The following is a 17273-nucleotide window of genomic DNA, read 5'->3' on the forward strand; positions in this document are numbered from 1 at the left end:
CCGTTTTTATGCCCCTCTAACTCAGCCAGGCACCTGTCCCCAGCACTGACACGCATGCCAAAATTTGTCTTCCACTAAGACCTCACTCTCCCTCCCCAAGATCAACGAAAAGATGCAGCAAAAAGTCCTTAATATTACCTCTCATTTTAAAAGAAAGCCTCTAAATCCACAGTACTTTAGACCCGAACCAATGGCTGTGGTTGGCTAATGCCCTGAGGCCTTATCTTTCCACTGCCCCACCTGGGTGCCAGCTCTGGGTCAAAGAAGAAAGAAAACAGGAGAGGGGGAAATCAGTGAGTGGACACGGGCCAGTGATTGTTTCTGCGGCCAGACCATCCAAACCAGACTTCCTTTAAAATTGTATTGTTGGTCACCTTAAACAACGATGTTAGTTTTCTATTAGAAGTATGTCAATTTCCCAGTGGAGACAGAAACCAGACAATGGTTTCAAGGGAACTTTAGGGGTGACACGACAGCCCTGTACCATGACTGTGATGGGGTAATACAGCTGCACGCTCGTCCAGCTGTATCTTAAACCAGGTGAATTCTACTGCAGTTAATACACACCTCAACAACCCTAACGTTGTAGTATATACATTTTTAATTCTCAAAGCCTCCCAGCAAAACAAAGCAAAAATACTAAACCTAGAGCCCAGTATTGTTCCCTGATCACCCTAAAAACCAGCTACACTCCTTATTTACAGAAAGGTCATGTAAAGAAGCGCAGAGCCCACTCCACCTCACACCTGCTCCCCCCAGCAACCCACGGGGCCCAGTCAGGGGACAAGAGAGGTTGCACGTACTGTGAAAATCTTTTATTACTGTCTCTTGTGGCAAAATAACATTTTGTACAAATAAGTCACCTAGTTTACTTTGGACACAAAGACAATACAAACTGGAATGAGGATCTTAGGTGAAGGGGAAAGAGGAGGAAGGACAGGTCATTGATGTTTCTTATATTCTGTGAAAAATAGATTTACAGGGGAAAAAACAGACTTTCACAACCTCAATGACTTTACATGATCCTTTGTAAAACAAGGAGTAAGTCCGCCTCCACCAGCCCCTTCCTGCGGCGGAGACGTCCTGTGACATGGAATGTGAGAAACGAGGAGCCCCGACCAGCGCTTACAGCAGGTGAAGCAGCGCCTCTGCATCGGAGATCCCCAGGCCCCGGCAAGGGATCTACGCTGTGGTTGTGGGGACAGACCGTCTCCAGTCCCCACACCTCCCTGCCACCATGGTGACAAGAGCCAGCCGAAGGGACTCGACAGAGAAAAAAAAGAGAGTACCCTGGGAGCCTACTGGGGGCGGCAGGACACACTAAGACAAGACCCCCCCAACTTGTCCACGGCACGCAGCCTACTAAATCCATCCCAGAAATGAATTCCACCTCAACTGGAAAAACAGGTGGACAATTCGCCGTCACTGCCATTTCAAGAATCACCAGTCTACGGTGAGCCCCAGCTTCCCTAAATCACTGCCCTTGTTGGAGAATCGGATGGCCCAAAGGCTGGAGGTGTCTTCCAGGAGTTCTGCAGGCCCCTGAAAACTTTCTCTGCAAGGTATCTCTGAGCTAACACAGGACAGGGCGGCCTACTTTAGCCCACAACTACTTTGATCGGTTATTTCTTCTGTTTGCTCTTCAGGACAGAATGAAATCAACAGGGATCTTCTTTGGAGAAGCGAGAAGGGCATCGCAGCCTTAAGGCTCCACGAGAAAAGAGGGATGCTCTTCCTGGAGATTCGAAGGCAGAGGGACAGGAGCAAGACGGCAGAGGCCCCGCGGCACCGGTGGGCCTGCCAGGCTGCTGCCATGTGTCCCTCCAGGAACTGCCGCTCAGATGCCAGCTCTGACAGGAGGCAGCGTCTCCCCGTGCACGTCACTTTCTTCCCTCCCCCTGTAGCACCCCCAAGACAACTGCTATCAACAGCCCCGATTCCTTAGGAACATGGCCTCCTGATTGAACTTCTGACTGCTTCGGCTACTTTCAGAGAAAGGACGACTTCCAATTCTCTCCCCACGTCAGATACAAAAGCTTGAACTCCAAATTCACCCTGGTTAACCCCCCCCCCATGAGTGGTGATGCTTCTCAAGATTTCCTGAGTAGTGAGACACAAAAATCCAGACTCCCAGGTACAGAAAACCAGACTGACCTTCTGGAGCAGATGGCATATCCCTGTCCCCCTGGGCACAGATGGAGCACACGGCCTCAAGATGGTCTCCAGTGAGACTAAGGCAAGCTAATGGGGAAGAGGATACAGCACTACTCAAGCCAGAACGCCTGCCTCCCCTGCCCTCCCCCTACCGAAGGCGAACACTGCATGTAAGAGACAGCCCACTAGTCCACAAGACGTGGTCTGCCCTGGGACACATTTCCAAGACGTACGCTATTGAGCAGAGCTCTGGACAGCTCCAGAAACCACATCCTAGATAATAATTTAATTTCAAATAGTAGACAATCTCCCGACGAGGTTACTGTCCCACAGAGAAGGAGTTATTCAGGACGCACACACAAACACGCTAAAGGAGCCACAGGGAGAAGCGAGGTAAGGAGGCGGTACTGCTGTCCGTCCACGGATGAGGAGGGAAGGAGGGCAATGCAGCTTTTCCCAGCAGCACGCGGGACAGAGCCACACATAAGGCACCTGGATTTGCAGTAGACTCCAGTTCTGAGATTCACCGGGTCCGGTGATGAGTAACCCATCTGCGGGGTGCCTGGTCTTGTCCCTGCCTCAGTGGTTGGATCCAGTGCCAGCACACAGGAGTAAGGGTTTCCTCAGCGAGAAAGCTGCCAGCATCTGGCACGGCCCAGACGCTGGCCTGGCACAGAGCACTTGGCCAAGGTTCAAGGCCACTCATACTCCAGAATCCGAAGAGGGAGCAACACTGGTTAGCGAATGCACAGGGGCTTCTGTGGCCAAGTGCTGGCCCTTCTGTCCTGGGCACCGTGTGGCCTTTGTCCCAAGCACCTTGGGAGACTGCTCTCCCTCGGCTACTACGATGCTTCACAGTGACTATTACCACATGCCCGGGCCCTTCCTCCTGCTACCTTTCTGTCAATGCTAAGCCCCAGCCACAGCGACAATCTTATCAGAGGGTCAGCCACCCCAGTCAGACCGCTGGGAGGAGCTGAGGCGGTAAGAGGCTATCCAGGAAAGGCCTGGGGACAAAAGTAGCCCATGAGGATGTGCAGGGAAGGTTTTCTAAGAACACCTTTCGAGAGCCACCTTGGCCCAGTTCATTCATCCTTTCCGAACACCCCAAAGCATTCCAACTAGGAGTATGAAGGATCAGAATACGCATTACTGAGGTCTGACCTGCCAGGATGGTCCCAGAAATTACTTCAGGAGAAGGTCGACAGGAAAATCCTCCTAAATAAGAAATCTACAAAGAGTCTCAGAGGCAAATCCGCACCAAAGCCAATCCTGCAGGCTCTCCTGTGCAGAGAAAATCAAATCCTCCTTTAAGTAGCTGCTGGTCCGTAACTATCCCGGGCCCCAACATGAGCCAGATTAGCCCCAGGAGTCTGTTTAATACTATCAGAATTCTAACCACACCTCACATATGCTGGGAACGCCACGGTCCTCTTATAAAACCTCCCTGAAAGAAGACTAGGGAAAAAACAAAAAACAAAACCCAACACGAAATACAAGGCCTGCTGTGGCCTCAAGAGATCCTACTGTTCCAGGAGCACAAAACTGACAGTCTGTTTCTGGAGAGACCCCAAAGTCGGGAGGCAGGACAAGCAGAGCAAGCTCATCTTTCCTCCGAAATGGCAACAGGGAGGCAGTGCCAGGCTGAAACCTCGGCGCATCCCCAGGGGAGCGGTGGAAGATCCTGAGGTCAGACAGAGAAGCAGGCCTCTCCACAACGTGGACCTTTCAGTTTGGCAACCCTAGCGGCCCCCGGCGCCCCCACTCTTGGCACCCCTCCACCACCTCCTTTCTTTCCAGTTGCCTTAGAACTACATACAAGCTGAGGTCAGACTACGTCAACAGCAACACTGTAAGTGAGAGGAGGAATCGCCTAGAAGAGGCCTACCTTTCAGCTTCTCACAGTGCCCAGGAATCTACGGAGAAGCCGCTGACCTGCGAGCCAGGCGGCCAGAGCCTCCTCACCCCGACACAGCTGCGCCTGCAGACACCCAGGCCATCAACACAAGCCGTAGGCGGCTAGGACTACAGGAAAAGACACTTGCTTTTTTCTCTGGACTCCAGGAGCCTTACCCTAATCCTTACTTTACTCTAGTACCTCTGCGACCTATGGGGCAGGGAAAAGGGAAGAGGAAATACTGCGGAAGAAAACACAGCACTGCTTGGCACATCTCTTGAGTACAGGAAACTACCACCCCAGCCTTGGCTTCCTGGGACCAGGTTCCAGACGTGTGGTGACGAACAGCAGGCTCAACCAGCTCCGTGTGCCAAGACCTTGGGCCACAGCAAAGCACCGCCCCGTCTGCTCCTGCAGCAGTCACTGGCCTCCGTTATAGGCATAGTCAGCCTTGTTGTGCATTATCAGCTTGTTGTCAACAAAGTAGAAGCTGTCAGAACGGGTCTCGTAGGGATTTTCAATCATCAGACGAACTGCAAGTCGGAGAGAGGGAAACAGCAAAGACATATGTGAGAGTCTGCCCCAGGGGCTGGGTGGGGAAAACGTAGTATCCCCTCTCTCATTCATGAGCCAGGCCTCCAGAACGTGTGAGTATACTCTGCCAGAGTCACGAGGTCGGAACGGGGCGGGGGGGGGGGGGGCGGGGGGGCGGGGGGGGGGCTTGGAGAACCGGAGAGAACCACAGAGGCCCCCAAATTAAACACAATACCCACTTCAACATAAGGAGGCGATCAACTCTGACGTGGCGCTCCTTGGGCATCTCCAGCCCTTAATCAGAACCCCAGGGAAACGGGATTACCCTTTGGCCAACAAGGCCCACCGAAGACTGTTTATTCAGTACTTCTGGTCTGTTCCCCACCTCTAGACATTCTGGTCCAAATTCCAAAAGCTGTGCCTTACTGTGCCCACTTCCCACGGGCACCCCTGACAACCAAAGGAAACCTAGGAGTGTATGGGGGGGGGCGGGCTGGGGCACAAAGTGCGAGGAGCCTTTCATAGGCATGGCTCAGGGTATTAACTTGCAAATGACCCAGCAAAAGATCTGCTTGTCTTGGGATCCAGATTTCAAGCTTCTGTTTGCTCAGGCAACTGCCCAGCCATCTTTAGCCATACTAGAGTGAAGATAATTCATGGTCACTACCTCTGGTCAGTTTTGAGTTCATGACCATATGCTATTTCAGTTCCTCTGGAGAAACCGCTTGTTTACCACAGTTCTCAGAAGATGAAATGGATTGTTTAAAGTCCTTTGAACCCACTCAGGCCAAAGTTATTTGGTTTATATCCAGAATATTAACCTCCACACTCTTTCAGCTCATTTGGTTTCAAGAAGAAAAGTTCTACCAACTTGGGTAAAAACTTGAAATGCTACGCATAACCCTTTCTCATGAGATCTACATACTCCAGCCCAGCTTGGGTCCCCGGATCAGATGCTGTCGTGAACAGCCTGCCCTGTGGGCAATCCTCGTTTTACCTGGGAACAGCACTGTCAACATGAGTGAGAATATTCTGGTTTTTGGAATGTAACAGTTTTAAGAACCTGGGATTCTGAGAAAATCAGTCAGTGTATGTAGATCCTTCCCTACAACTCAGCCCAACTCCCCCCACTACTCACAGGATCCTGCTCACATTCTCACTGTTCTGGAGCCATTTTCCCCGGTTACCAACAGAGAATGGTGACCCAAGAGAGCTCCACCAGAGTCACAGGGACTGATAAAGCCCGTTCTTTCTCTTGAGGAGTCCACCTCTTCCCCTGCCTCAGCTTCTCCCTCTGGTGCCTCCCCAGTTTTTCCTCCTCTGAACAATAGGATTACTCTTCCTAAGACATGGCTTCCACCCGGCCACTCCTGCTGCTCCAAACTCTGTAACAATTCCCTATTTCCTGCGGATCTATTCTGACAGCAGAGGATGAGAAAGGCCTCTGATTCTAGTTAGCCCCCAGCTTCACTTCTGCCTCTGACTAAGGAGAAAGGGGAAGGCGAACAAGGAGTTCCGGGCAGGAGCCAATGACTAGAACACAGTGGAAAACCAAGTGGCTCGGAGAAGCGCTCCAGCTAACCCTAGGTCCGGGGATCGTCACGGGCCTCCCCTCAACTCCCTCAGTCACCCCCTTTCCCGCAGCAGGCACCTAAAGCAGACGGCTTGCATCATTAAAACCTTTGATGCTCCCATACAGGCAGAGCTTGAAACCCTAGACAGGAGCGCTAGGAAATGAGAAGCCTGAGGTCAAATGCCTAGAGAGGCATCACGTCATCACCTCCCTCCTCTGCCAAATGAGGGCGTTGGACCAGACGGACTCCAAGGTTTGTTCCTTCTAGCCCTAAGAATCTAGAACGGTACAGAATTCAGGGGATACATACTGACATCCTCAGAAAGCTGGGGAAACTCATAGATATGTTCACAAGTGTTCCTACTACTGGGGATGCAGAAGCCGAAATCGAAGTCAAAGTTTTTCAGCAAGCGTTCCCGGAAATAGTGCCACTCGATCATCCGGAAGTTTGACACAGGTTTGTCTCCCACTGTGAACTCCACTCTGCAAAATAAATCTCTGTGAGCCCTACTTGGCCTTCTCCCTCCTCTAAAGCCAATCCAGAACCCATTGAGAACATTCTTTGTGGACAAGCGACTGTTCTCCCCTCCAGAAACACCGGTACTCACGTCGCCCCAACTGTCCGGAGGCGGAGAAAGGCTGGTGTGAACTGATAGCGGACAAAACGTCCTGCACTGATATCCACGTCTCCACCTTCGTTCTCCTCCTCCTCCTCCTCCTCCTCCTCTTGGTCTGAAAGAGCACACAGAATCTTGAACGTACTGTCGCAGCACCACGGGTCCCAACAGCACAACCAACGAACGGTACTAACACCCACAGCAGGATGGCCATTATTCACTGCGCATTTGCTACATATGGGGCCTTGTGCTGATCACTTCCCAGAATCCTCAGAGCAACCCTGTGGGGGGTCATCATCATCTCTATGTTACAGATCAGGACGCAGCAGCTCAGACTTGAAGTTACATGTCCAAAGTCCCCCAAATAGTAAATGGAGGAAGTGGGGATTTGAACCCAGGGACTCGAAGCTTGTTCTCAAACGCTAAGCTATTTACCTTTTATGTAGTCTAGGGGCTTGGGCCATATCCTAAGAGAGCCAGCCTGAAATACAAGCCAGGTGCTAGGCCCCTGGCATGGTCGACGGCATACAGACACGTCTGCTGGTGACAAGGCTGCAGTGCTAGCCGCCAACCAGAAAAATGAGACTACAAAGGTTGAAACTAGTCAAAAGGCCAGTTCAAAGAACGCAAAAATTTCTGACAGGCAGCAAAGATAACCCCTAGAAATAATCTTGTTATTTAAATGGAAGATACCGGCCTACAGTCTTGGGGTACCCCAGGCCACACCAAGTCCAACACTGACCACCTGGGAAAGTGAGGCAGACGGGCAATGGACCAACGTGTGGGACCTGAACGAGGACGAGTCTAGTCCATTCCCAAAGCCAGAATGTAGAAGTTTTGTAAAATGAATCAGAGAACCATTCTAATGTGAAAAACAAGGGAGTTCCCACTAGTAGCCATCCAGAGTCCAGTTTCTCCAGGTATAGGCTGAATGTGGGTGCAACTTATGTCTTTTTTAGCCCCAAACATCTCCGCCTATGACAACCCCAAGAGCATATGGGGAACCAGACTGAGCAGAGGTTCCAAGCCAGCCACTCGAAAGTCCTCCCTCCAACAGTGTGATTCAGAGACAATCAGACCAAATCGTCTCAGGCATTCGAACTCATCAGAACAAGTGCAGCAGGAGGTACTAATTAGGCAGGAGCACAGTCTAAGTGAATCAAGATCCCTAAAGGTAAAGGCTGAAGAAGTTGAAAATCAAGGTATTTTTACAGGATCTCAAACTGACTTCTTGAGATAGTTCAATTCTGTACTGAAATGACTACTGTGGGCCCAGCTTAACCCAAATCCACACATCTGAAGGAGCCCTGGGGTCCTCCAAACATCTGAAGTGCCAGGATGTGTCGCTTAGGGATGTGAGCGCCACAGACCCAGGAAGCTGGTTGGCCCGGATCCTCCCAACACCAGCTAAGTACCCTCAAGCTGGAGCCGTTAGGTGCCTTGGTCAGCCCTAGATTATGAGAGCACAAAGGAGGCCGGATGGGGTGAGAAGACCAGGGCTCCAGCCTTGGCTGGACAATGAACCCAACCTGAGACCTTCTCAGGAAAGCCTTTTGACCCACCTGGGATACTACCTGCTTTAACAAATTTACAGGCTCTTTCTGAGCAGCAAATCGGATGCAAAAAGAATTACTAATACAGACTTCAGTGACTACTCTGCAGTCATCTGAGCTGGTGTTCTAATAACTAACGCCAGAGGGTGCTCTGTCTCCGGTGATGAGCTCCAAGACTGCCCTGTGGTCCCCTAGCCGGGAATGAGTCACCCTGGGAGTGCATCACAAGCACCGGAAGCATCTATTCAAAGCTACTTTAAGGAATCCCAAGTAGTTCATAGGTCTGGGCTTTCTGTTCATCCAGAAAATGGTGAAGATTAAAATCCAAACTAGGACTTACAGGGAAATAGGAGGCACTGATTAAAGGAAAGCAAGGGAGAAGACAGGGGAGCCTGGACCGGGACCCTGAGCATCACCCTTCCAGTGTCCCCAGGACACAAGGTTCAGGGGTGCTTTCCTCATTCCACTTTAATTCCAAGGCTTCCTTTCCTAAGTGGAGGCAACGCGGTAAGATAAACGAGCACAGGACCTTAGGAAAGTCACTTGGAAATTCTGGGCCTCATTTTCCTTATCTGTAAAATGGGTATAATAGCTCCTCCCAGAAACGTGAGGATTACATGGCCTGATGCAAACAGAAACATGTGTACAACCAGCAGAGGGCAGATACTCAACAAACACCAGCCTCTCAGGGCAGCTTCCAACCAGCAGGGCCCAGCAGGCCAGGCTTCAGGATGGGTGTGGCAGGGGACTTGCTGGGGTCCTCGTCCCAGGATGCAATGGCTCACACAAACAGGAGCCTCAGAGACCTTCTCAAGTGGCTGCAACAATACTGAGGCCTACCTGAAACACAGGGTTTGGCAATCTCAAAGAGCACTGTCCCTGTCTCCAAGTCTCGAATTTTGAAACGAGTGAAATCAATACTGTAGATGTTATCTTCGGGTTTACATAAATAATCTGAAAATAAGAGAGAAAGACACAAATGCTGTTTAATAATCCTCCAAAACTACCATTTCTTTCTTGGTCAAGTTTTGAAGCAAACTCAGGGTTTTTCTTCTTACACAATTCACTTAAAATACACCCAAAAACTTCCTCTTATGTTATAAGCAAAAGTTGCATGAAGAGAATAAGGGGATTGAAGAAAGAAAAAAAGAGCGTGGATTTGGATGGGACAAAAGATTATCACAACACTTTTAGAAACAGGAATAATATAAGGGGCTTCCTTTGGAAACACCCCAAAAATGGCCTACAAAGCTTTCATGATCTATTAACTTGATGTCACAGCAGGAGAGAATTTTTTTACAATTCCATTTTAAAACATTTACGATGATCTAATGGCCAATATAGTGCCGGTCTGCCAGCTGTGAGTATCGCACAGCAGAGATTAGCAAACGTTTTCTGTAACGGGCCACACCATAAATAATTTAGACTTTGGGGCCACACTGTCTCTGTCACAACTACTCAACTCTGTCACTGCAGCGAAAAGCGGTCGCAGACAACCTACAAATAAATGAGCATGGCTGTAGTCCAATAAAACTATTTACAGACACTGAAACGTGAATTGCATATAACCGTGCGTGCCGAGATTTTTTTTCCTCAACTATTTAAAAATGTAAAAACCATTCTTAGCTTGTGGACTGTATAAAATGAGGCAGTGGGCCATACCTACACAGGTGACAGGGCAGATCTGCTGGGAGGGCACTAGGCCAAAGGGAAGTGGAGCCTGTGACAACCTGAGCAGCTGGTCAGAATGGTACTGATCATAGGAAACTTCCCTGATTTCTTTCTACGACGACTCCTGAGAGCACCTTCTCCACAGCTCACTTGAGCACTTTTTCTTACACTGTCTGCTTGCGTCAGTTGTTCCATGTTTTACAAGCTGTCTCTCCGGTAATACGGCCAACTTGAGAGCCGCTGATTACTTTGTAAATCCTAAAAAGACTCAGATGGGTTCTGCACCTCGGAGGGTATTCAATAAATAACTTGCTGAACGGAACAGACTTGAACACAATCCAGAGGTCACCAAGCTCTGACCTGTGGCTTTCTCCAGCAGGCTGCTGGGGTGAGTTTGAGCAAGAGCACCGATCCCAGAGTGCCCACTGAGAATGCCGCTTAGGGACAGGCAGGAGAATGGCCTGACTGACCCTGATATCAGCAGAAAGCAGGAGGCTAGAAAGCTCAGGTGATGAGCACTTCTGGACCTTCAGAGCCCCAAATGAAAACGGGGATAGAATAGAAGTAGCGTTTTCCCAATGTTTCAATAAACTGAACAGCAAGACCTTCTAAAGATACACTCAGGCATGCAAAGGACAGGCCCAACCTAATGGAAAGTGGGTGGGGACGATGAAATATCCAGAATCAAGTTAAACCTATCAGGAGATGGGAATTCCTTTTCATACCGGCTGGACCAAGGCCCACTGTCTAAACTCCCACCCCTAAATCACTAGAGCTGCCACCAGTTACCTGAGGTACACCTAAGCAACCCCGGGCTGACAGCTAAAGCAATTCAGCGGGTGACACTGTGGCAGCCTTAGATCCATGGAGGGGGTGCTGGTGCGGCAGGGTTAGAAGTCTGGAGGGCCTGCAAGGATGGGCAGGGCAAGTAGGGTCTAAGGGGGGGGGGTAGCAGCAAGAGAAAGAACCGCAAGTCAGGGCTTGGCTTGGAAGAGAACATAAAAGGGGAGGAGAACCAAGACAGGGTGGGCAATGTATTTCTTCCCACCCTTCCTTATTAACAACAAAACCGTGTAGGATGGCTGCATTTTAGGCAAGAAATGCTTTTCTTAAACCCTGACACATTCTTAATTCACTAAAACAGGTGTCAAAAGCAGGATTCACATTTTGGACTGTGTACATAAACTGAAACTTTATTAACATATTTTCTAATGTGGCAGTTTTAAATTTACATGAAATGCCACGGCAATGTCTGAGGAAGGAAGGGCCCCTCTGCACACAAAGGGGCAAGGCTTGGGACCAAAGGAGTAAGGGGGCCAAGGCAGGCTGGAGAGGGGGCTGTAAGGGGATGGAGTGGAAGGAAAGGCAGAGAAAGCAGGTAGGGGTCTGGGCGGGCAGAGACTGCAAAGGCTGGGAGTGGGCAGGCTGAGGGAGCCTGGCTGAGCAGGAACTTCACTGATACCCGTGGGTCTTCCAGGACGAGGGTGCAGCGGTCCCACTTAACCAGGGTCAGGAGGTTCTGGTTACGCTAATGGGGCTCCCTACCAAAACGGATCCAGCTGAGGCGGGGAAGGGTCGGGCCTGGAGGCCCAGCTGGGGCCCGCCGAGGAGGAGCCTGGCGTGGCCGGGCACAGGGAGCGCGGTCAAGCTCAAGGAGAGCCCCTTCCCAACCAGGTCTGGGTGAGGGTGGGGAGCGTAGAGCCGGCCCGGCAGAGCGGCGAACTACGCGGCCTGGCCGGCCGGGGGGGCCTGGGTGGACCCCCGGGCCGGTCAGACAGCGAGCGGCCGGCTCCGCTGAGGGCGACAAGGGCCCGGGGCCCGGTGCGAGGGCAGGGCGCGGTCGGGCCGGCACTCACTCTCGGTGACCCGGCTGAGGCGCAGGACGTGCTCGGGCCGGATGGTGTCCAGAGCCAGCAACTCCTGCTCCGTGACCGCCGCCCCGACGCCATCCTCTGCCGCGTGGTGGGGCGCCTGCCGCCGCGCCTTGAGTCGGTTTAGGACGCCGCCGCCCGCCTTCTTCTTCTCTTCCTTGCCGGCCACCAGCCCCCCGGGCCCAGCCGCCGACCCCGCGGCCGCAGTCTTCGGGTTCAACCCGCTCATCGCTCCGCCGCCAAGATGGCCGCCGCCTCCGCAGCGCCGTAACTATGGAGAGCGGGGGCGGGGCCCGGGGGTGGCACCTAGGGGGGAGGGGAGGGAGGGGAGGGGGCGGGGCCTGCGGGGCAGTGGCCAGCAGCCGCCTGCTCGGCCAGCTGGGTCCCAGCCAGGTGGTGAGCCCTAGGGGCGGCCGGGGGTGCTAACCCCCCAGACTCCATCAGGCCCCCAAGGTCACCCCAAATGTCTTTAAAATATTTCATACAGTCAAATGACTTTCTGTCATATAAACTAGACAAGGCATCTTGAGGAAATATTTTCTAATCCTGTAGCACAGAAGTTAAAACAGTGCTTGCTATGCAAAAGCGGCTTTCCAATTAGATTACCATTTCTAAACCCTACTGTGCCAAGCTTTGAGCTAGACATCGGGCTAGACAACAGGAAATGTGAGAATGTGAGTAAGGACACCTTATTCACTATTGTATCCTGAGAGTATAACTAATGCCTGACACAGTAGGTGCTCAATAATGACTGTATGAGTGCGTGAAGGAATGCACCACCATGAAGGAGCCCCCCCCCCCTTTGTTAGTGAAGGCTGTGAAGTACATAACTCATTATGTGGACCTTCCTCTTGACCAGCCCAGTATGAATGAACTAGAAGACAAGCCAGACTGCTAACTGCTCTAACAGAGGTACAGCAACGGTGCTACCAGAGCACAAAGGAGTGGTCTGGCCGATTCGGTAGAGGCTTCACAGAGGTAACCTTTGCACGGGACCCTGGAAGTTAATCATGATTTCACTAAGTGGATGAGGTGGGCCAAGGGATTGGGTGGGTGGGCAGAGGGTGTTAGGTTAAGGCTGCCCTCTCACACCCCAAGTGGCTCCTTCTCTAGGGATTCTGGGTCAACAGTCTTCTGTGTTAGAGGACTGGGCCCGACTGTTGTACCGTGTCTGCTAGGTCTGATATCACCTCTCAGGCAGACTTAGACCAGAGTGAAACTCCACCCCTCTCTCCACGACCAGCTTCGAGACTTGGTTTATGCCAGGGCTTGCTGGGTCCCTTTCACCTTATGTAAGGGGCTTGGGAGGGGCTGACAGGCCTAGCCTCGTTCCTGGACAAAATCCAAACCTGACTCCATCCCAGCTGCCCAGCCTTGTGGAACAGTATGTGGCCAAGTTCCTATCTAAATGCTGCCCTATCTTCGAGAGATTACCACTGGGTAGCATTTACCAAACCATTCAGGAAAAATCTCATTTATTTATTTAATTTATTTATTTATTTATTTATTTATTTGAGAGAGAGAGAGATCACTAGCAGGGGGAAGGGTAGAGGGAGAAGCAGACTCCCCGTTGAGCAGGCAGCCTGATGCAGCACTCAATCCCAGGACCCTGGGATCATGACCTGAGCCGAAGGCAGTCACTTAACTGACTGAGCCACCCAGGTGACCAGTTCAGGAAAATTTTAATAGGTGTGTACAAAGAATTAAAATCCTTCCCTTCGCAAACAACTCTTTTTAAACCACTCAGCAGTGAGTGGTTGCTGAAGAGTTTCCAGAACTTTTAATATGCTACTTAATTGTGAATCACCAGAAGGGAGGCTCAGCAGGCAGCCATTTCCACACTCACTTGCGCACTAAACGTTTGTTCTTAGAACACCGGGACTAGTTACCTGGATCCCCACTTTTCTTTCTAGGGATCACAACAAATGTATTAACCCCCTTACCTGCAACTTCAGATCGTTTAGCACAAAGATGTTTATCACAGGACCATTTCTAACACTGAAAAATCAAAATAAACTACAGTTGCAGCCATTCATGTTATGCAGCTATTAGAAAGAACGAGATCCATCTATATATACCAGAGACAGAGCTTAAAGATATATTAAGGGGGGGGGAACAAGGCATAGAATCCCATTTGTTTAAAATAGAAAGGACATGAATATATGGATTTGTATTTGTGACTGCACAGGAAGAGGTCTGGAAATGCACTAAAGTGTTAACTGCGGTTCCCTCTGAGGAGAGTATTGGAAGGAACTAAAAAGGGAATATATTCACTTTTGACACGAGGGCTACTTATGTACTGTTTTATCACCGCAGGCATATGGTCATGGGCTGCTGTATATTAAAAAAATATATATCTTAGGATCTCTGTCTGGAAGAAAATGCTAAGCCAAAGTAGCCTTATCTTCTCTTAAAATTTAAAAGCAACTTCACATGTGATCACTTTTTTCTGCTCAAAAGAAAGTTAAATAAAAACTGCCATATAAGGGAGTTAGGGCCTGTACTCTCTCAGGACACCGCCTATGAATTGTGATTAAAAGGAAAAGGCTGTCCTTAGAAAACACACACAAAAATAATACGTGTATATAATATAGTGTATTATAATATATATATATATATATATATATATATATATATATATATATGGAGTAGGAAAAATAAGGGCTATAAACTCCAATCTGCCTGTGCTTCTCTTCATCAAATCTTCCTAAGGTGTATCAAAAGGCTCTTTTAAAAATTTTTTACATAATACATAGTACGTAAACTCACACTGTGTTTGGGAGAAAGAGGACAACAGAGATCTACCGCACTAAACAGTAACCCCAAGGTTTCCCTGCGCTAGACGGGTGAAGAGCGGCACGATGGAAAGGATGGATGGCCTTCCTTTCACCCCAGCTCCAAGCTCTGCAAGTCCCTCTCCTTTAGCTGGTTGTTTTCCTCGCTGTAAGAGGTGTGACAGTGGCTGTTCTCTGGGGCAGTCCCAGGGTAGCCAGGCAGTCTGCCTCAAATCAGGCCAGGCAGGTGGGGCCTGGAGCTGGTGCCGCCAAGGTAAGCAAGACATCAGAGGGCTTTTTTCTGCAAAGACTGGGAAAGTGAGTCCTCCTTCCTACTACCTCCTGAAGGTGCCATGCATCGAATCAGCGGGTCAGGCTGGGGCTGCAGGAATGCCTTGTGGTCTGGGACTGAGAGCTGGTAATTTCCCTAGTACCCAAGTCACCACTCTCCCTGGCTGAGGGTTGTTTTTACAAAGCATTAATTTATTATTTATATCCCACCTGTTTCCAAAAAGGGTATCTGGCCTATTTCCAAGTCAATACAGCACAAGATTGGTGAGTGAAAACTCATGGAGCCTTGTGGAGGGCACGACTTTCAAATTTGTAAATGCATGTACTGTTTGACCTAGTAATTCCTTAATGGAGTCTAAGAAACACTTGCATGTGTGCACAATAAATGTGAAAATATGTGCATATGGACATATATAAAAATACATATAAAAGGAAATACACACACCAGACTGTCACCTGTATTAACCTCTAGGGATCAGACAGGTAGGTATGAGAATGATTGAGTTTTCACATTTTGCAACCCATATAACTTTAAAAATATACATATATGTTTATGCATTTCCTGTATCCCTTAGTCTTAAAGGGTTACTTTTTTTTTTTTTTTTAAGATTTTATTTATTTATTCGACAGAGATAGACAGCCAGCGAGAGAGGGAACACAAGCAGGGGGAGTGGGAGAGGAAGAAGCAGGCTCCTGGCAGAGAAGCCTGATGTGGGGCTCGATCCCAGAACGCTGGGATCACGCCCTGAGCCAAAGGCAGACGCTTAACGACTGCGCCACCCAGGCTCCCCTTAAAGGGTTACTTTCTTTCCCAGAGAAGGAATATGATAAACTTCCACGTAACCATCACCCAGCATCGTTAGTTATCTTCATTCACACAGTTCTTTTTATTTATTTTTTAGATTTTATTTATTTGAGAGAGAGAGAGAGAGTGAGAGAGAGCATAAGAGGGAAGAGGGTCAGAGGGAGAAGCAGACTCCCCACTGAGCAGGGAGCCCGACGCGGGACTTGATCCTGGGACTCGATCCTGGGACTCCAGGATCGTGACCTGAGCCGAAGGCAGTTGCTCAACCAACTGAGCCACCCAGGCAGCCAAACAGTTCCTTTTAAAGAAAAGCCCATGGTGGTGTTGAGACCACAAGTGTGCAGTTCGACAGTCCCAGTCCTCACTCTGCCACTGACCAGCTGGGGGACTTTGCATGGGTCATCTATCCCCTCGGAGACCTCCTTTCCTCCTTTCTAAGTCGAGCTAGTCATGCGTCTCCCCTAGGGCTGTAGTGAAGAGGAGACGAGAAACAGCAAAAAAAAGCAAAAAGCACGATGCTGGTGCCAGGTAGTGTGTCTCATGAATGGTCACTATGCCAACCTATTTCTGCGGCCTTTCTGCAGGACCCCTCTGCCAAGGGCAGGCACGCCGGACGGGGAGAAGACATGGAGCTGGACGGGAGAGCGTGTTGACTGGAAAGAGCTGAGGGGAAACGAGCTGGGGAACCAGGCTTGAGGAAGCGACACATGGACTTCAGGGGCAACAGCAAGGAAACCTAGGAGAGCAAGTCTTAGCACAAGGCCAAGCCAAAAAGCAAGTGGGGTTAATTTTACTAACATATACATGGGTAGCAACAAACAAAACTACAACTCTTGGGCCAGAGTCCTGCAGTGAGGTGCCTGCCATCTCAGGTTGCTAGAGAGCAGAGGCAATCCTGCTCCAGAACCTCCCTGCTCCACCTCCTCTCTGCCTTGACCCCTCACCACTGCTAACAGCAACAAGCTTTCCAGTAAATGTGGGGGAAACTCATCTCTCTTCCTCTATAAGGGGTGGAGGGGGGTGGGGTACTAAGTATGGAGAAAGGTCCGGCACACCGGCTCCAGCCAACCGGGAGCCTGATTTCCTTAGCAAGATTAAGATCTGGACCCAAGGAGTGGTTTAACCCAACCCCCAGCACTTGGCCCAAGATCTTCTGTCAGACAGTTTTCCTCCCTGCAACTCCCTAGAGCAAGGCTTCTTCAGGTCTCTTCCCCCATTTGGCAGCTCATGGAAAGCTACTTGAAATAGTAACAGCCAGGTCTGAATTAGCAAAGAACTCCAGTTACGGGTGGGCTCGAGCTAAGAAAGAGGCTCTGTGGGCCTCCCAGTTTATTTGGGCCCTGAGAACAGACTCCATCAACACTGGCCTCATTCTTGGAGCTGAGCACTGAATTCTGCCCTTCAAGGGATAACTGAGGGAGGTAGGCCAAACTCTCCCTCCCTCTCCTCATACCAGCAGCCTCCATTCCTGCTGGCGAAATATAGCAGGTAGGTTCTGGAGTCTGGAGCCAGTCACATAGCACTGTGGGGAGA

General features: G+C 50.1%; 1 protein-coding gene across 1 annotated transcript; it reads right to left on the minus strand.

Moving 5' to 3' along the window:
• Nucleotides 1–800: 800 nt before the first annotated feature.
• On the minus strand, nucleotides 801–12152 carry UNC119B (unc-119 lipid binding chaperone B). Its single transcript, XM_026515020.3, has 5 exons — nucleotides 11856–12152; nucleotides 9169–9282; nucleotides 6767–6890; nucleotides 6469–6641; nucleotides 801–4584 (listed from the first exon to the last, which is right to left on the minus strand). The coding sequence occupies exons 1-5, from the start codon at nucleotides 12097–12099 to the stop codon at nucleotides 4472–4474; spliced, it is 768 nt and encodes a 255-aa protein (XP_026370805.2). The 5' UTR covers nucleotides 12100–12152; the 3' UTR covers nucleotides 801–4471.
• Between the last annotated feature and the right edge of the window lie 5121 nt (nucleotides 12153–17273).

This window comes from Ursus arctos, unplaced genomic scaffold (genome assembly GCF_023065955.2).
Source record: "Ursus arctos isolate Adak ecotype North America unplaced genomic scaffold, UrsArc2.0 scaffold_34, whole genome shotgun sequence".
Classification (NCBI taxonomy): Eukaryota; Metazoa; Chordata; class Mammalia; order Carnivora; family Ursidae; genus Ursus; species Ursus arctos.

Coding starts and splice junctions, on each gene's coding strand:
- UNC119B (XM_026515020.3), bottom strand. CDS start 12,099: ATGAGCGGGTTGAACCCGAAGACTGCGGCCGCGGGGTCGGCGGCTGGG. Junction 6,891..9,168: donor TGCCAAACCCTGTGTTTCAG/GTAGGCCTCAGT, acceptor GTGCTCTTTCAG/ACCAAGAGGAGGAGGAGGAG. Junction 4,585..6,468: donor CCAGCTTTCTGAGGATGTCA/GTATGTATCCCC, acceptor TCCGACTTGCAG/TTCGTCTGATGATTGAAAAT.